We start from the raw sequence: 20,501 nt of genomic DNA on the forward strand, positions 1-20,501 counted from the left end.
GCTCGGAGGAATGATCTTGGTGGGCCCCGCTTCCCTCCATTGCCATTTGGCTCCATCAGTTCTCTGTATTTCTACATTGCCATTTGCCTAGACAAGGTTGTTTGGCAGCCCTATCGGAGAAGTCATCATGCCTGATCCATGAGTCATTCAGCCTAAGATGCCATAAAAGTAATGTGACTTTGCAGACACCACCCAATCCCTTAGGAGACTTACGGCTTCTGGGATGAACACTTTCATCAGCTCCAGAAACTAGCGCCTTAAACGTATATGTAATTGCCCTACTTGGCAGTCCCGTTTTGAATCATCCTTTTTCCATGGCATGTGAGAATTGGATGCCCTTGGGAATGAGTGGGTTTGGTGTTCTGCTTTAGTCTTCAGTGTGTCTGATCCCATAGATTTGCTTTGGATAACACTACCCCACTCTGAACAGAGGGACCTGTAGAGCTGTGGACACTTTGTTTCCTAACTCACCTATTTAATATGAAACAACGCATTTCTCTGACCTATGGTCAGGGTGACAAAGCCCCAGGCAGAAATGTCTTCCAAAGATTTACAGAGTGAAGGAGAAGCCACTCCTCTTTCCTCTACTTACCACTCTCTCCCCCGACCCTTTCAGGAGGAAAGGCATTCTCTGCTCTGTGGCATCCTGCAGAACTGGGGTGGGAGGATGCACTTTTGTTTTAAGCCTCCCTAGATCTGGCTGTAGGACTCCTGAGATTTTGTATTTTTCTCCCTTCTCCTCATGGGGGCGATTAAAAACGATTCAAAGTTCGTGAGTTTAAGAAAGAGATTACAGTTGATTAGGGAACATAACATCCATTTGCTGCTCCTTTGGTTTTATGGTTAAATTTTAAAGCAGTTTCTTCAGTGAATTAAGTGCTGACAAGCCTTTGCCCCTAGGGAATGGTAATATTACCTCAAATTCTCACATATTTTTTCCAAATAAAACTATCATGTAATTATCTTCTCCTCTCTGCCGCCCCCTCCTCCTCCATCTCTTTCTTCAAATCTGGCAACAACTAGTTAATTTTGAAACTGCCAGAGATTATTTCAGTGTTCCACTGCACCTCTGGGAGAAGAATGGAATCTCATCTTTTTTTTTTCCATATGCTCACAAAAATCTCCTAATTTCAGAGGACAATGATGTCACCAGCTAATGAGCAAAATATTTCTTACTAAACAAATGAGTCCTCCCCTGACTCCTTTGTGATAAAAGAAAAAAAAAAAATTACCCACAATGTGCTTCATATTTTCTACTGTTACTTCTAGCAACTCATAAACACACTTTAAAGTAACTCTAACTTATTTGAACAGTGAGACTAATATTTTTCTAAGCACGAAGAATAACACATTAACCCGATGACTGTGACCAAAAGGCCTCTGCCATGGCCTCAGAATCAGTGCAGTGCCCCTAAGGTAGGGAGGGACTCTCAGTGCATCACTGTTTGGACCATGGAGGGAGATCAGGCATGTTGGAGAGATTACGAAATCAAGCTTGGGGAAGAGGAGGGCCGGGAAGCTCTTGTTGATTGGTGTCACATGCTGTTTATAAAAGCAGCAACATCAGCTGAGCTCTTCTTTGTCTAGATAGGAGGGCATCTAAGGTTGGGCTGGGGTGGGCGGGAGAAGTAGGGCCCCAGGACCACCTAAATACTGGACTAGACTCATGTAGGGACATGGAAATGTCCCTAAACCCATGGCAGGTCCTCTTCCCCTCACGGAAGTGTGCCTCGATTTCCTTACCCAGAGATGAGTCCTCCCACGTCGGAATTCCTATATCTCTGTGTTTTTCTCATGCAGTTGTCACGGTTGACCTTAGCATTAATCATATTTCTGAACTTCTCTTGGGGCTCTCCCTACCCTCAGACTTCTAGATGATAACGTTTATAAATCCAGGGAATGTTGGCTTCCTCCTATTGCTATTCCTTGCCTTTCCTGATGCCTTGAATCAGTGCATTCATTCATTCATTCATTCATTCATTCATTCATTCATTTCAATCAGGAAATATCTGTTTAGCACAAACACAGATATTTATTTATCTGAGTGGAAAAGAATATTGTAATTCTCAGTGTTGGTAACTGCTTGTGAGATTTTAAAACAATACAACTTTTCTTCAGAGCAAGTTGTCAATATGTATCAAAAGTCTTAAAGACACACCCTTTTACCCATCAATTCTACAATCGAATCATCTTTCTAAAAAAAAAAAGTGTTTAGATATGTTAGAAATTTTACCACAAAGTGTGCATCCCAGGATTATTTGGAAATAGGCAAATGTCTAATTATGGGGACCATGATATCAGTAAATTATGGTATACTTTGATGACTAAATACTGCTGTATCATTAATACATTGTATTGTTTTGAATATTTGTTGACATGTGAAAATGTTCAAAACATAGAGCTTTAAAAAATGGGCTATAAAACAGTGTGGCTACGGTATACACCAGGGGTCCGGGGTTTCTCTGAAGGAAAATCTTTTGAGGCAGCCATGGCTCAGAGAGGGTCCCCACTTACAGGCAGATGTGTTATTTCCACTTAGACTGTGCGTGTAATCTGAGGGAGGATTTTGGGACACTGATAGTGACTAGAGGAGGTGGAGAAGGTAAAGGTCAAAGATCACTCTTTCTTGCAAAGAAAAAGGAAACATCCAGAAACATCAGGGTATATTTTGTGTGTGTGTGCATATGTGTGTGTATGGGGAAAAAGTGGGAAGGCATAAACCAAAATATTAGCAAGTTTTCTGTCTGAGTATGGGATGATATGTCATTTCTCTTACTACTTTGTGCATTTTTGCATTCTCCAAATTTTTAATAATATATGTCATATGTAGTCAGAAACAATAAATGCTACTAACATACAGATGTGGAAATGAATGTGGTCAGGCTCATTGTCTGCATGACAATATATGTGCTAAGTCCTTGGATAAAATATATTTAATCTAAAGGAGATGAGGAGCAAAGCCAGGAGGGCTTTCCAGAGGAGGCAATATGCAGACTGAAACTTGAAGGATGTGTAGGAGTTAGGGGTGTGGATGCAGTCAGCAGAGCTGTTTGCAGAAGAGGAGCCATCAGGGCAGTGATGGGCATGGGGTGTTTGAGATGCTGCGAGGAAGCAGGGGGTGAGGACCAGGTACTCTGATGCCCTGTCCACCACGTGGTATCTGAAGAATGGAGCACGATGTACCAGAAACTGAATCTGACCATGCACAGTCACATATTCCACCATAAGGCTTTTGGACCTTGTTCCAAGGAGCTAATGAGGAACAATTCCTCACCAGAGGAGTCAAATACTGAAATCCCTTCTCAGCAAATTTGCACACCTACTGTGTACAAGCCCGCCACCCAAAGAACAGGACCAGCAGCGGCGTTTCCTCACAAAGTCTATCCCCCAATCCGTCCCTCACCAGGGAGCTTCCCAGGGTGGCCTGACTCAGTCTAGTCTTTCAAATATCCCACAGTTTACTCTGACACATGGCCAGGGCTGGGAGCCACAGGGCTGGGGAATCTCAACTTCTTCATTCCACAGTTATCGCACTGATATTTATGGGGGGGTCTACTATGGGTGGGTACTAGGAATGCAAGGAGATCAGACAAGGCTCCTGGCCTGGGGAGCCTCCTGTTTTCTGAAAGTCAAGCCATGGTGCGTCCTCACAAAGGGCCCAACATCGAGTATCTCGGTAAGTACCTGAATCACCCCCTGAGAGGCGTGGCAGTGAGGTTAAAAAGGGGTGGACAAGGTCGGCTCTGTCTCCCATCCTCTTAGGACACTCCCCAAGTCCTGTGCTGTGAGGAGAGGCCGCTTGGGGGAAGAAGTGGGGATGTATCCTTCCTGCCACCCTCTCCGAAGTATCTGGATAAATCAGGGCACGAACTTCATGTGTATTTCACATGGAACGAAGACTTCCCTACCTGCCAAGCTCTAGGCTTCACATTCAAGGTCTCGTTTTATCCTCCAGAGAGCCCTAGGATGCTTCTCACTGCCTGTCTTAAGAGATGAGAGAAGAAACACGGCTCAGTCTTCTCTGTATCTGAACAGCCTGTCCAGAACCAGCCTCAGATGCTGGCCATATGACTAGCTTTCACATGTACAAGGATTGTTGGTTTTTTCTGTTTTTGTTTTTTGAGACGGAGTCAGGCTGGAGTGCAGTGGCATGATCTCGGCTCACTGCAGCCTCTGCCTCCCGGGTTCAAGCGATTCTTGTGCCTCAGCCACCTGAGTAGCTGGGATTACAGATATGCACTATGCCTGGCTAATTTTTGTATTTTTAGTAGAGATGGGGTTTCACCATGTTGGCCAGGTTGGTCTTGAACTCCTGTCCTCAAGTAATCTGCCTGCCTTGGCATGAGCCACAGTGGCTCAAGCATGAGCCACTGTGCCTGGCTGGTTGTTGGTTGTTTTTGTTTTGTTCTGTTTTTTTGTTTTGTTTTTTTTTCCTTGGAGATGGAGTGTCGCTCTGTCACCCAGGCCTGAGTGCAGTGGCATGATCTCTGCAACCTCCCCCTTCCAGGTTCAAGCAATTCTCCTGCTTCAGCCTCCTGAGTAGCTGGGATTACAATGTGTGCCACAACGCCCGGCTAATTTCTGTATTTTTAGTAGAGACGGGGTTTTACCATTTTGGTCAGGCTGGTCTCGAACTCCTGACCTCGTGATCCGCCCACCTCGGCCTCCCAAAGTGCTGGGATTACAGGTGTGAGCCACCGCGCCCTGCCTGGTTGTTGGGTTTTTAAGTGGTCTTTGCTATTTACACAGCACCTAAGAGAAAAGTTTGTGAAAATTAGGTGTTGTCTGAACTCTAGTGAGTTATGAATAGAAGACTGCAGACTTAATAATAAGGCTGGGCGTGGTGGCTCATGCCTGTGGTCCCAGCACTTTGGGAGGCCAAGGCGGGCAGATCACCTGAGGTCAGGAGTTTGAGACCAGCCTGGCCAACATGGTGAAACCCCATCTCTACTAAAAATGCAAAAATTAGCTGGGCATAGTGGCAGGTGCCTGTAATCCCAGCTACTTGGGAGACTGAGGCAGGAGGACTTCTTGAACCCGGGAGGTGGAGGTTGCAGTGAGCTGAGACTGAGCCATTGCACACCAGCCTGGGCAACAAGAGCAAAACTCCATCTCAAATAATAATAATAATAGTAATAATAATAATAAGAGTAAAAATATCAAGTCCTTATTGAACTCCAGTTCAATAAAGATTTCATGTACATAGTATTTAAAACAACCACACTGTAAGAAAAATGTTACTATACCAAATTTATGTGCAGGAATATTAAGACCCATACAAGTAAAGTGACTTGCTAGAGAACTTGATAATGAAACCCAGATTGTTCTAACCCCTGAGACCTTGGGCTAATCCCCTTCCCTTTACCCCAGTCTGATTGGGGTACTCTCATTTTCTTCGTTTTTATCCTGTAATGAAGGAATTCAGTGGAAAATGCCTACACTCAGTTTTAAGGAAGTGTAGGCATAACTTTGCAGCACAGTTGTCAGTCTTGGATGAAGAAAGGCCTTGTTGAGTAGGTAGTGGCACAGAAGCAAAACCATGCAGTCTCAGATTCTGCCCCTGCCATTGCTGTGACATGGGATCATGTATGCAGATGTGGAGCACAGTGCCTGGGAATGGTGAGCTTTGGACAAATCCAAGTATTAGAAGTACAACATCACGAAAGCACCTGGGCCATCAGGTGGTGGCAGGGGAGGGGGAGTTTGTGGGAGAATCAGTTTGTGAAACGGGGAACTGGGCAGTGTAGGGAAGGTGTGGTGAGCCCTTGCAGGAGAAAGAAGAGGAAATTCCATAAAGGTTGGGAGGAGATACTTCGGAGCAGAAGACAGAGTGGGAGAAGGGAGTTTAATTCTTGGCAAGGAGTGAGAGACGCCAGCCCACCCAGGGAAGAAGAGCAAGACAAGAGCCGAGGAAAAGGGGATGGAGCTCTGGTGATCTGATGCAGAACCTGTAACGTGTGCACGGTAAAACATGAGCCTCCACTTGGGAGCTTCGTATTCCAATTCCCTTTTGTTGTTGTTGTTTGAGACGGAGTCTCACTCTGTCACCCAAGCTGGAGTGCAGTAGGGCAATCTTGGCTCACTGCAGCCTCTGCCTCCCGGGCTCAACCCATCCTCCTATCCCAGCCTCCTGAGTAGCTGGGATTACTGGTGTATGCCACCACGCCTGACTAATTTTTGTAGTTTTAGTAGAGACAGGTTTTCACCATGTTGCCCAGGCTGATCTCGATCTCCTGGCCTCAAGTGATCAGCCCGCCTCAGCCTCCCAAAATGTTGGGATTACAGGTGTGAGCCACTGTGCCTGGCTGTTTTTAGTTTAGGTAAACTCTAAATTTCTGTCATTTTAAGGAGGGACAGTGGTTCATACGCATCCCTGAGTCCTGTGTAGCTAGGTATTTTATGTTGTGTGGTGTCCTATAAAGAGATGGGCTCAAGCATCATACATCAAGACTCACCCAATAGGAGGGACATCTAGAAACAAGCAGCTCAAACTGTGCTGTGGGAATAAGTGACTTACCCAAGTAAATGGACTTAGCCCTGAAAAGACAAACGTGACTTGCAGCCCACGTCATGGAGACTTTGTATGGGTTTTTAGTCCTGTGTTGTTTAGACAATGTTCTGTTTAAGTAACAGCATGTGCCTAGCGGCTCCCCTGAGATCCTTGAGAAAATTAAATGATCATCTTGTGACACAGTCCTCATGCTCACATTTCTAGAATGCAGGAGAACTCAGATGCTTTGAAATGGGCATTAAAACAATTTGTTAAGAGAGTTTTAGAAGCACCAATGAAGGGGAAATATCCTACATTTACTCTGGTTGTTAAAATTTTAAAAAGGAATGGGGAGAGAGAAAGTGACAACTCTAGGAGAAAACCATAATCATAAGTTTTAATTCAGTAATTTCAAAAATAGCCATCAGAAGGTGTCTATTTTCAATTGAGACTACTCCCTTAAGGGGGTGTTCAGAAGAATGTCTGCAAAAGAGATCTTTTTAAGGGTTAGTCCTTGTCCTCCTTGTCCTGGATTTGCTCAGATTCTCGCGTTCTTTTTTCTGTCTCTGGAATTCCATAGACAGTAATTAAGGAACTGGAGGCCAGCAGGAGGTCAGAGAGCCTTCCTCAGTGAAAACAGGGATTGTTGGCCATGCACAACACTCCCTTTTTTCCTTGTGGTGAATAGGAGATTTGCTTAGAGCTGATGACTTATGCCTTTCTTGCAAGTTATGCAGTTAGCAAGCGACTGGGGAATCAGTCAGCAAGCAGAAAGAAGCTAATTGAATCCAGTGTCTTCCCCTTTCTCCTTCGGATACTGAGCTGTGACGGCGGAGCCTGCCTGATCATGTAACTCCACAGAGACATGTTCCAGGAGTGCCTAATCCTAATTTTGAGATTGCGGAGTTGATGCCACAAGAGTGAAGACACTCTCCGAGTGGGGAGGGGGGTGGGAGGTACCGGACGTCTTCAGAATTGCCCCTTAGACTTGCTAAATGCCGAAGCCGGTAAGTCACTGAATGCGTTTAATGGGAAAGGAAGAATGTGTTTTCTGTTGCTTCAAGTAAAAGTTTTTGCTGCTCCTGCCTATGTTTCTCTCTCTTTCCTTCTTAAATTCCTCTAAATTTGCCCTTCTTCCTCTGTTTACTTCCCTACCTGGTAACCCTGAACTTTTTTGCCTGGCATTTTCACCAGTGAAAATGCGTAACTTTTGGAGAATAGTGAATATTGTTTTGAGAATTTGAGACAATTAGCATATATGGCTCAGCTGTGAATTGTGGAGGCTTTTCCTGGGGAGGACTTGCATTCAGACAGTGTTGCACATTGGTTTTCATAAGCTTATATCTGATTGGCTTCCTTCTCTTAACTTTAAGATTAATGCTGTGGCACAGCCGACCTAGAAAGCTGAAGCATATATGTCTGATCATGCGCTAGGTTAGACAGACCAGTGTGAATTTCACAAGCAAGTACATTTCCAGTTTCAAATTGCTTTTGAGAAATGTTTAAATATCTCTCGGTGTTATGTGGCGCCGGGGGAGATAAGTGGGCTTAGTCTGGGTGTTAATTGTGACAGCGTGTTGTGTGTTTTGAGCTAGGGAAACAAGCTGAGTGAGAGTGCTTCTGCAAAGGGCAGAGTTGTAATCCTGTGATCAGCGTGGCGGTCTCAAGCAGTCCTCCAAAGGGTCTAGTTGCTCCTTGCAAGTTTGTTTTAACCTTTATTGCAGCACATTGCCACTGTGCCTGCACAGCTGTGCCATATGGCTTTTGGAAAGGATTTACTCTGCACTCTGTAGTCCCAAGAACTGTTACAGGGTCCGGTGAAGTATCTGTTACCTACCAGCAGTGACAGGTTTACTTGGAGCAGTGAGGGGATGCGTTTAGTGAGCACACAAATGTTTGTACTTACAGATGCTATTCATTTTGTTCCTTTTTTTCTGATCATCCAGCGTATAGCTGTGTTATAAAAAGTTCTCCACGCTGGCTCCATGTCTTTCCTATTAGAACATTGCAGATGTGTCAAGGATACACTTGTTCCAAAAGAAGCTGGGAAGGAGGGAGGCTCCACCCTCCTCCGGGTGCCAAACGGGCCCCATAGGTTTCTCATTCAGCGGTCTGGCCGGCGAATGGTGTGCTATCTCTTTAAAGCAGCTATAGTTTTGTGTCTTGGCTTGGTCAATTTGTTATGGTTTAAAACTGTGGAGCCAGCTGTCTGCAATCTGATGTAATGTTGCTATGGAAACCAGAAATGAAACACTTAAGCATTCACCACAGAATTACTACATATAGCATTAGCCAAAGTAATTAAAAGTTGAGCCATATGGGCTTTCTGCTGGAAAAAGTCTGCAGAGGAGAGGCTGGAAATCAAATGTTTCTGTTTACAGTGTTGGAAATCCACTTTTCCACAATGTTTGGTGGGATAAGTTGCCTTTTTCTCTTGAAGGTTTTCTGGTGAGGAGCTGTCTGTATGATTGAGCTCACCTTCTCGTTTAGAAGATGAGCTATTTAACTCTGACCCAGGGTGGGACAAGGGAGGGGAGGCCACACTATCTCATGTTTGAATGTGTGTGAATATATACTTTTATTTTCTAACTTTAGTTTATTTAAAACCTGTTCTATAATAGTGCTGAGCCTGTTTCCTAAAATCAATCATTTATTTTATATACAATGCAGATTTCCTCTATCTTCTACAAAGTTCTTCACATAGGAAGATTTCTTTTAAAATATACATAGTATTTGAATTTAAAAATTATATATTTTTGATATTTATAAATATAAAAATTCTCAAGCCCCCATCCCTGGTGGTATATTTCCTGAATAAAAAGACGTGCTGTCCCGGCATGGTGGCTCACGCCTGTAATCCCAGCACTTTGAGAGGCCGAGGTTGGGCAGATCACCTGAGGTCAGGAGTTCAAGACCAGCCTGGCCACCATGGCAAAACCCCATCTCTACAAAAATACAAAAATTAGCTGGGTATGGTTGTGTGTGCCTGTAATCCCAGCTAGTCAGGAGACTGAGGCTGGAGAATCACTTGAACCCAGGAGGTGGGGGTTGCAGTGAGCCAAGATCGCGCCATTGCACTCCAGCCTGGGAGAGAGAGCAAGACTCCATCTCAAAAAAAAAAAAAAGAAAAAAAAGAAAGACATGCTATGTTATTTTCAGCATTTGGGAAGTGGAATATACTTAAAAAGAGAAATATGACATGAGGAATTCAAGATTTACTCTCCAGTTTAGAAGAAATGCAAGGCTTTTACAGCGTTTTTCTGTTAAAACAGCTGGAGAGAATTTTTCAAAGGCAAATATTTCACAAGCCTTTTTTCCTCTGTACTCAGTAGGAAGTGAGAAGTCAACACCTCTCCATCAATATCATGGATGCAGCAATACATTCTTGGGATAGGTTGTTGAACTTAAGTAACTTCTAGCCTGACTTCTAGGAAAATTTCTGTTTCTCACACACACACACACACACACACACACACACATTTCTTGGATGACCTGGGTTTTATGTTGCATTTTTCTTCATATAAATTGTGCCACATCTATCTTGTCTAGTGTCCAAAACATAATCATGGAAAAGAAGGACTTGGTTGCCATGGTTTGTGATTTGTCAATGACAAACACCTCCAAATCTTGATTTTTCTAGAAAAATTAAAATAGCATTAAATCAAAGGTATAAAGAAGTATAATTCGAAGGTATAATTCAAAGGTATGTTTCTCAAAAATAAATGGAACTTGTGAAAACAATTAAATAAGTACCTGAAATATGTTATTTTTTGCCACAGTGAATCTGGGCAGAGGAAACTAGGACTTTATGAGGAAGGCAACACCTTTAAATCTACTGTCCTGGTTTAACTATTTTGATTTCTCCTTGGAAAGTTCACTCTACTGCATATAATGATTTGTGTCTTTGTGGACTAAAATTTTTGTATTACTTTTTTCTATACCCCATTTCTCTTCTTACTGCCCACTATCCCATGCATACACATACCCACACCACCACCACCAACCAGCAAACTAGGTATGAGGTGTACACGTCAGTAATTTTCATCCTATAACACAGCTTCTTATATTTTGATTACAAACAATCTGTACCTATTGCATTTTCATTTGATTTCAACATTTTTAAATGTGAGGGTGAGAGACATACTCTGGGTTTGTCCCATTGATAGTTACAGAGACTTTCTATAACATAATGTTGATTATTCTTCCATTAGAATTGCTTGGCTTTTGAGCTACATCAAGAGGGCAGAATGTTTTTAAATGTTTATATGTAATTCCATGCGCTGTGGGTTTTTCAGGTGCTGGTTACCCAGAATGAGGGTTAACCAAGTTCTCATTCCTCTGGTTGACCGCTCCAGCCATTTCATCACACGTCAACAATCCAACCAAGTAGAAATGAAACTCAAACCAGACAATACCATTCTGTATTAGGAACTACACTTATTATTCTAATTTTTTTTTTTTTTAATTTTCAGTTTTAAGCCTAATTGCCAGCATCCAGTGTAGCTTCTGCCCTGGGAGTCCAGTTCCCATTCTTTATTACCAGGTACCCAGTACTTAGCTTTAATTCTGACACTTTCAGGCAACATTTTATCTAGGAATTTTAGAGAAATTGGACATAGATATCGATACACTTTACAGAAGAGAAGTCTGAGAAACACTTCTGCCTGGTGACTTGCTGATGTTAGGTTTATAGTTAACCACAAGTGGGTGAACAGTTTGCTGATAGTCATACGGGGAGAAAGTACCATGGCTCCATGCCTTGAGTTTCAGGGTGAGGGCAGAGGCCAGGAAATCAGTTGTTTATATCCCTTACTATCCTTACTAATGTTTGTGCCATAGTGCAAAGAGGACTCACAACATGTACCATTTTTATGCCTAAGTAATGCATAGAAACTCTACCTCTTCTTCTCTTGAGGTATTATCTGCAACTCTTGCTTATCTGTTTTATTGTCTGTAACACTGAGATTAGTGAGAGCTTTTCTTCAGGAGAAAAAGTCTCTACATTAGACTCGTGTTCAGAGATGGGGCTTGTTTTTGTTTTGTGTGTTCGTTTGGGGCATTTGTCTTCCTACTATTCCATGAACGGGGTTGGAGGAAATGGAGAGAAGGTTGTTGTCAGGACATGCGATGTGAGCTGGAATTGCTCATCCGCTGCACAGGGTGTGCCGAGGCGGCTGCTCCCAGGCATGCCCATGCACCCGTGCTGCACGCTCATTTAGCCGGAGACCTCTTTTGCTGTTTCACATTTTGAACAGATACAACAGAGGAAGCTGCATATTGAATGTTGGAGCTGACTTAGAAATGAAACCCTCATTTCCTTCACAAGGAAAGGATTGTTTTTAGCCTGGGTCACTGCTGCAGAGAGAGATTTTTTTCCCTCTCTCTGTAATGTTTGATACTTGAGGGAAAACAGCTGGGCCTGAGCATGCTGACTCCCTGCAAAGTGCAATGGGCTGTGGGGAATATGGACTGTACTGTATGGCTGAAAGGTCAGCCTTTTCCCTTGTCTCTCTTGGAGGAATGCAGGGTCTGTCCTCACATTCGCCTTGTGATCCCTTAGAAGGAGCCGGGAGAGGCGGAAGGGCTGGCTGCAATGTGGCAGACAGTCTTAGCCAATGGGATGGAAGAGGCTGTTTGCATCTCTTTCCCTTTCCTGCCCTGCTGTTTTTGATTTTTGGGGGAGGGCTGGAAAAAGTCAACAGAATTTTGGTTTGGAGAAGTAGTTGATGACCACGTTAAACAGCAAGTCCTGATGGGCCAGACAGATGAGAGCCTGACCCAAACCACAGCAGTGAAACTGGAATCACAGGGCCAGCATTGGAGGGAGAGTCCTGCCAGAGTCCTCCTAAAAGAGGACAAGGAAGTAGCTGAGACAGATGCCACCACAGGCCAGTTGAGGGCAAGGATGTGTGTTTCCGTGCCTAGGACCTAATTCTACCCCGAATTAGACCTTAAGATGGTATGTGGTGCTTTGTAAACCTCTTGGGTAAATTTGTTGGTTCCCCAAGTTCAGCAACAGAGCTGCCGAGGATCAGACTGGCAGCAAGGCCAGCTATATCCAGCCGCACAGGCAAAGCTTGGAGCAATTACCTGATTAACTTTTCCTTTGTTTCTTTGCCAGTCAAGAGAACAATCGGATGATGAGACCGAGGAGTCGGTGAAGTTTAAGAGGTTACACAAGCTGGTAAACTCCACTCGCAGAGTCAGAAAGAAACTAATTAGGGTGGAAGAAATGAAAAAACCCAGCACTGAAGGTAAAAAAAAAAAAAAAAAAAAAAAAAAAGGCAAACTCCACCCTGGTTATTCCAAAAGAAATCATTTGGGGTCAGTTTCTCAGTAGAAAAGGGATACGATTTCAAGTGGAAAATGCATTGAGCTCTGGCTAAATCTAGCAGAACTGTGCCTGCCAGAAGAGTGATGCTCAGATGCGATGATGTGATGGAATGAAAGGTCCTGGTGTCAGGCGTTTGGGGTGCTTAGTCATTTAAATTTGAAAGATGGGAAATGGAAATTTTCTCGAGGTGTAGTATAGCTTCATGTATGAGCTTATACCGTTTTATATAAACTTTCTAACTTTTTCACATGAGTCTCCAATCCCAAAAAGGACTATGGTTCTTGCTCAGTGAATTTAGATCAAATTTCATATATGTACATTTTGAAGAAATGCCTAATAATCAAAGCACCTAATATCCCTTTCAGTTTCTCAGGGATGATTTGTTCTTCCTGTAGAGAGTCTCAAGTCTCAATTCAAATGGGGGCTTTAAGGACCTAGGATTCTAAGGGAATCTTTAAGACTTGTATTGCTGGAGTTAGCCAGGTGAAACAATAATGTCAAAAGAGACATCAACTTGGATTTATTGAAATGAATAGTTAGCCTTTGAAGTATAATTATGACAGTTCAAATCTCAACCTTATTCATCTCTCTTGTTAGTAATGTGCATTTGCAGTATCTTATAAATTCTCCCCAAAAAGGTAAAATTAAAAAATAAGATTTTTCTGTTTGAAAAATTATAAGAATTGAACTGGATAAAAATACTGGAAAGAATGTGCTTTTAAAAAAAGCACATTACTTGTTAAAATGTCATATCTACATTGTGAGGAATTCCAAATTTTAACATGTAGGTTTTAAAATTATTTTTGTAGAGGCATTTTTGTTATATAGAAATAAAATAAAGTCATGTAAAGAAATGAATTTCCCCTTATTTGCAAAGATAAGGGTTTTTTGTTTGTATTGCTGCTTTTAATTTGTGTTTGCTATTATTCATGGGTTTAAATCCCTTAGAATAATACTGAAGCTAAGTGGGTAACTGTGAGAGAATGAGCATTAGAAGGGAAAAGAAAAACATAGGGAGAGAAATCAGCTTTATGGCCAATTTCGTAAACTAGGGTTGTTTTCAATTCTGGGGTTTCATAAGGGTATCTTTTTGCGTGGTAATTCTGTTTACATTTGGATACAATGCTGATTTTACATTTGGGTGTTTTAATACCTGCCCACCAGTTGTGAATTCCACAGTATTGAATGTACCCTGTGGCGACCGTTACTGCAATCACAGACAGTGTCAGTTGGTACTGTTAGGGAGAACCATATGGGATTGCCAACATTCAACTTTAAGGGCACACTTTGTAACAAATCTCATGAACACTCGGCCAAAATCAAGTCTCAAATATAACAAATAGATGGGTGGGGTTCATCCATAACTGAGATAATGTGGGTAAAGTACCTAGTCCTGGGCCTGTTCCCCCGTGGGCCCTTCACACATGATAGTGGTGTGTTAAGGCAGCCTTTCCACTAGAATAACATGATTAAAAATACAAACATTGTAATTTGCATATTTATGTCAGAATAAATCAGTCCAACTATCTTTGAGAGGCATTGGTTGAAAAGGAAAAATATACCGAAAGGGGTAACTCTAGAGTAAAAAGTAATAACCATATGGAATTCTGGCTCTGAACTTTAATTTATCTGGGCACAAATCAGGCTTCACAGATGGAAGACGGATTTAGTGAGCTCCAATCCTAAGGTACACTCTGGCATCTGATGAGTCAGGGAGCTGAGTTGCCATTGGCCAAGCTCACCGTCTTCTCAGGAGAGGCCCCCAGGTGTGTGTGTTGCTCAAGGCGCCTGCTTTGGGTTACCTCCCAATTCCCCGCTAAACTGGAACTTCCTCCAACCCCTGCACAACAGAGAACTCTCTGAGGGTCCTCACTGGCAGTGGTACTTGGAAGAGGCTACCTTGGCCCCTGTCCATCTCGCAGAGCAGGAAGGATTCATACTCCAGGAGACAACCCCCCAACTCCCCCGCCCTTGGACTTACAAAGGGTTGATCCTTTAACTTCCTGCGTGCCTGTGCTAATACCAAGTTGTCTGCATGATAATTATCGTGTATTGAGGGCATGCCACGTGCCGGGCACTTTCCCAAACACTTTAGATTTTATGTTCTCTTTAATGTCATCCTCTACCAGAAGTAAGCACTTACACCATCCTCATTTCAGAAATGAGGAAACTGAGACTCAAAGAGGCTAAGTAATTGACTCCTGGCCACTCAACCAGCCAGCAGAAGGCCCAGCACGATGTCCAGGCAGCCTGCTTCCTGACAGCTGTGTGTTCTCACTCCGTTGCCACCTCTCTCCCCAACCAGGTCTGAAGTCCTTGGAAAGCCAAGAGAGAGATCAGTTCTTCACTCACTCTCACCCTTGCACCCTGGGTTTCAAGTCCTTATCCTGGCATGGACAACCCTGGCCAGTCTTTAATCTAGGCTACATCAGTGCCCTTTACCTGCCCATTTCTGTGTCTTTGCCGTAGAATGGACGCCCTTCCTTCCCTCGTTGCTCGCACTCAGTTCTCTCCAGGAATGAATCACCAGTTTTGTAGAAAGCTTTTCAGCTCATACAGCACCTTCACGTAACTCTTTTATGAGGATAATGTTTACTGTTATCATCACAACAGCTTTGCCAGGGATATTATGGAAAGATAGGTAGGCATTATTACAGATGAGGAAACAGAGCCTCAGAGCCAGGAAGTAATTGCCCAAGGTTATGGAACTGTGAGTGGCAGAGTCGGGCTGAATGCAGAGCATACCCCTGAGTTCCTGGCATTAAGTCAGCCCACAGCCTACCTCTCTCCTCCTGCCAAAATCACCTTGCCTTTGGTAAGCCAGTCTCAGCTGAAGAAGATAGATGGAGGCCTTCATGTGAAGGAAATCCCAGCAAATGTGATGGAGTGAGCTCATCTTGACGGTCACTCTTCCAGTAGGAGAGTTGTATGCTTAAGTCAGAGAAGGATGAGAGAAGAAATGCTCCAAGTTCAAGCAGTCCAGGTCAAGGTTGGGATTCCAGGCCGCTGGTCAGGCCCAGTGCACTACAGCCTGCACTACAGGAGGCCTGCCCTCAGCACCAGCAGATGCAGCCTCTTGGGAAGCATTCACTGCATATCCCTCACAACCCCTTACCAGATGCTGACTTTCCTGAACCCGAGAATAGAGCTACATTCGTCATGGACATGCGTTCACCAGCTGGTTCCAGACTTAGATGTGACACCAAAGTATTGGAATCTCTGATGACAATCCTAAGCACAGAGCCCGGAAAATGTCCAAAACAGCTGCTGAGTGACAGATCCTTAGGATACGCAGGGTCGACTCACCTGAATTCTCTGAAACCCCTTAGGACTATGGGTGGAGAAGGGCCTTTGCACATCTGCATGGACACCTGGGCAGATGGTGAAGCCACAACCACACTCGACTTCTTTAATAGAGAAGTCCATGGTTGGGCTGCCCCTGCCACAGGTTGTGCCTCTAGTCTTGGCTCAGTCACTTCTTCTTGGAAGTGGAGGGTAGACTGTAACTAGAAGAGGTTGCCGTTTTTATTTCCAACAGCATAAGAACCCTTGGTCTTCACACCTTGTCAGTCAGGTGTCCTGAGGAAGGAGCGGGAAACTTCCAGGGTATTTGTACCCTGCCTCTGGGCTGGTGAATTTCTGTTAGAACCCCAAATCCTACCTTTAAAGTCCCCCTGAAAGATCCCTGATTCTTCAGGGGACTATGGGCCAGGCAGATTTTTACATCTTCTTTCCCACTTCCCACCCTCCCCACCAACGTCTGCTGGACATGAATGTAAAGTTGACCTTTGGTTGTATTTAATAGCAGCTGTTCTTTTTTTCGTTGTTGTTAGATTTGTACCTATAAATCCCATCAATTGGGAAAGTAAGCCATTTTTAGAATTTTAAAGGACTGCTGCTGTTCTTTCCCCCTCTGAGTTTTGCTCTGAACTGAGCATAGCTCCCCTTTTCTCTGACATTTACCACACACTGGCGCCCTCGTCCCAGCTGGTATATTTAGTGCCATCCTTCTGTTCCAAGGAACTTTTCCTTTTTTCCTCTTCACAATTCAGCGGGTGGAAAGCTGCAGAGCTCAAAGTTTCCCTATAATTAAAGGGACACAGCCAGTTGGGATCGCTACACCCACAGTTTGACCTACTTCTTTTCTCACATCTGTTCACATAACACATGCGGAAAAGAACTCGATTTTCCTGCCAGCAAGTCCAAACCTTTCCACTGGGCTCTGGAGGGCTTGGCTTGCCACCTGGCTCCAGTGAGGGCTTCAAGAGCTGGAATCCCTGAGACCAGTGGGACCCTGGAGCTGCCTGCGTGTCAGGGCCCTTAAACGCCCTTGTTGCTTCCTAGCGAGGCCTGAGTTGATGGGAGTATCTGGCCGGGATCACTGAGTTTCCTGACTTTTTACATTTGGCCTGTCAGCTGGAGATGATTTGTCAGTCACATTTGCAGGATACAACCCTTTATAGTGTTTCTCCCCACCAAAACTTCCTTGGAGATTTAATCGCTCAAATGGCATATGTACCAATAAAACAATCACTGTCAGCCATATGACATTTATCACACTCCAACTATAAAAAGTCACCAGAGCCAACATAAAGGAGTGCCTTTCAGAAGGGGGAAAGATCCTGATTCCTAGTTTCAGAGGGTTGCATTTACAAACTGGGGAGGGCATTATCTTGAAATGCTAAGGCATATTGTGATTATGGCTAGCTTGGATTTTGCAAATGGCATTTTAAATACGACTGTGAAGGTGTTAGATCTACAAAGATATTTAAAGAAGGAGAAAACACATCTGAAACCTTTTAACGTTAAGCTCATGTGAAACCATATATTTTCACAGTATATTTTCATTTTTCTGTACATATGTAAGTGGGAGCTGAGTTTATAAAGAGGGTCATGATACGGAGAAAGATATTGCTGTGGGCTAGCTATCTATATGGGCTAGCTTATTTTTTGCAGGGTGGTGGGTGTAAAGAAAGACGTATGCAAGAATGCAAAGGTGTGTTCACAAGAGATTCTGTTGGTTTCCCTCCAGGTGGGGAGGAGCACGTGTTCGAGAATTCGCCGGTCCTGGATGAACGGTCCGCCCTCTACTCTGGTGTGCACAAGAAGCCTTTTTTCTTTGATGGCTCTCCTGAGAAACCTCCCGAAGATGACTCAGACTCTCTCACCACGTCTCCATCCTCCAGCAGCCTGGACACCTGGGGGGCTGGCCGGAAGTTGGTCAAAACCTTCAGCAAAGGAGAGAGTCGGGGCCTGATTAAGCCCCCCAAGAAGATGGGGACATTCTTCTCCTACCCAGAAGAAGAAAAGGCCCAGAAAGTGTCCCGCTCCCTCACCGAGGGGGAGATGAAGAAGAGTCTCGGGTCCCTGAGCCACGGGGTAAGTACAGATGGTGTTTGCTTCTATGACAACCACCGTCGCAGGCACCACCTTCTGGTGTCCCTGGAGGAGTTTCAGAGTGTCCGGAAGCAAATCCGCTTGAAGAAAACGGATACTAATTATTCCTGTTCCAGAGCTTTTCTCTGCCAGCGTCCCTCCAGAAAAGGCATCACCAGCACCACCTGTGACCTGCAGCTGCTCCGGCAGAAAGGCAAAGGGGGCGGGAGCTGTGGCTTCCCCGGCAGGAGGGTGCGCGGGCGCACCTCGGTCAGCGAGTTCAATATCACCTACGTGGTGGAGAGGAGCCTGTACAGCCACCTGAACCTGACCCAGCTAGTGCGGCCTGCCTCAGACAGGACCCTGAGCAAGGCTGAGAGACAGGACCTGAGGCGGTGCCTGCTGGAGGAGGATGAGGAGGCAAAGAGGAAGTGGGCCGCCACGGTCGACCGCTGTACTAAAAGGGTTCTCTTGAGAATCCACCAGAAGTCTGTGAGTCACAAAGATGGTCCCGAGGACGGCCTTGTCATTTCTGTGATGTGCAGTCAAGCATTATGGCCTTTCTTCTGCGGGGACTGGCTTTCTCCCCTCTCTCCTGCTCATGACGTCAGGGCACATCCCACCATCACCTTTAATTTCAAATCCTGCTTTCACTTCCAGGCAACTTTCACCTTCTCTTCCATTTCTCCTCTTGTCAGATGAAGCTGTTTGAGTGCCCATTAAAATAAGCATTGAAGCTGATCCAGAGAGGGGCTTCCAGGGTACAGGGGTGGGGTTTGGCTGCCTCCAGGAGTGGCTGTCTTGATTCTCGGCCATTGTGTTACTTGACCTCGAAGAAGCTGATTCAAAACAGAAGGGCATTTCACCCTGGAAAGAGATGCTTGCTCTTGGTTTTAACATTAAAACAATAGGAGCAGGCTCATGGAAAAACTGCCATCATCACAGTCACCAATTCGGTGATTTGAAAACATTATAAAGCACATTTATATTATTAGTAGAGGCAAGCAGAAAGTTGGTAAATCTAACAACAAAAATGGGAGCCTTTTTGTTTTACTTAAGTCTATTCAATGTTCTTATCTTTATAAACAAATCAACATTTGGAAATGCCTTCCCCTAGCCTATAGATTCTTCTGTACTCAGCAAGGAATGAAGTACTCACTTTGAAAGAATAGGGGATGTTTTTCACTTTTAATACTGGCTGATCAGAGACCTAGTAAGATTTATTTTCAAGGCATGACTTACTTTGAACTTCAGAATATAGATATTTTTCCTTCTGAAATTCCCACCTAACTTTTAGTTTGCACAGTGGCCCATATAAAATGGTGCACAATGAGGAAGTAGAGCTCTTGGCCCTCTGTCACCTGGCACCTTGCTTGATCTGCTCAGGACGGTTGGCTGTGGGCCCTTTTAAAGATCTGAAAGAGTAGAGTATCCTTCAATAGTGGTTTTCCCAGGGGGCCTTCACATTCATGAACAGGATGTTCTTCCCCAGACAATTAGTGTAATTTAAATTCATTCAGTCGGGTTCTGCTTTTGTGAAAGTAAAGATGGATTGGTCAATGCCATTCTTAAAACGACTTTCTCTGTTGTAAAAGAATCGTTAGGTCCCTCCTAGCCCCTGGATTTTCCAAGTATTTCCACGTGTTGACTTCCTCCCTAGATCTTATTTTCTGTCCTTTCATATTGGTGTAATTCTTGCAATACTTTTAATACTGCTAGTATGTAGCAGGAACTTTTCTTCTGTCTCTTTCTGTATCATGGCAACAGTTTTTCATTGATTGAGTTTTTGCTTTAGAATAACAATTCTTTTTCTCACTCATTCAGCCTCTGGTTTGCTCTGACTCACAGATATTTTGAAAAATAACCAATCTTAGTTTTATGTATTTATTTTTTACTTTCAGAAGTGTTCTGCCCAGTTCGTCTGCTCTTGTACCTTTTGACATGACCTTGATAGAACAGACCCACTTCTTCTGTTAATTGATGACTCACCTCTGAGTTTACATCATGTAATACTGAGAATTTTCCCAATTGGAGCACCTTGAATTGTTGATGTGCCTCTCATGTTACTTATTGTCGGATTCCTACTATAACTCCATGAGGGCTTTGTCTCTAGAAGTTATATTTCTGGGATTTGTGCTAGTTAGCGTTGTGGACCAGTGATTAATTCTTCACTGACATTGAGTATAGACATCTGGGCAAGCTCATTTCCAGGCACCACCCCCACCTAACGTGCTGTTGTGTAATCCCTCCAGGCACCACCCGCACCTAACGTGCTGTTGTGTAATCCCTATCTCAAGTATC

At 43.9% G+C, this 20,501-nt stretch overlaps 1 protein-coding gene across 10 annotated transcripts in view; it reads left to right on the plus strand.

The window, feature by feature from the left end:
• The window catches only part of LOC105488993 (SAM and SH3 domain containing 1), a 350,928-nt gene that overhangs the window by 300,859 nt on the left and 29,568 nt on the right, over positions 1-20,501 (plus strand). For 6 of the 10 annotated variants that reach the window (XM_071096570.1, XM_024795154.2, XM_024795157.2 and 3 more), the window contains 2 exons: positions 12,612-12,744; positions 17,857-18,692. In XM_071096570.1, coding sequence (XP_070952671.1) covers positions 12,612-12,744; positions 17,857-18,692 — 969 coding nt within the window. Of the gene's footprint in view, positions 1-4,822; positions 7,498-12,611; positions 12,745-17,856; positions 18,693-20,501 lie in introns of those variants that run through there. The other 4 variants (XM_024795158.2, XM_011753540.3, XM_024795160.2 and 1 more) reach the window with 3 other exon arrangements.

This window comes from Macaca nemestrina, chromosome 5 (genome assembly GCF_043159975.1).
Source record: "Macaca nemestrina isolate mMacNem1 chromosome 5, mMacNem.hap1, whole genome shotgun sequence".
NCBI lineage: Eukaryota > Metazoa > Chordata > Mammalia > Primates > Cercopithecidae > Macaca > Macaca nemestrina.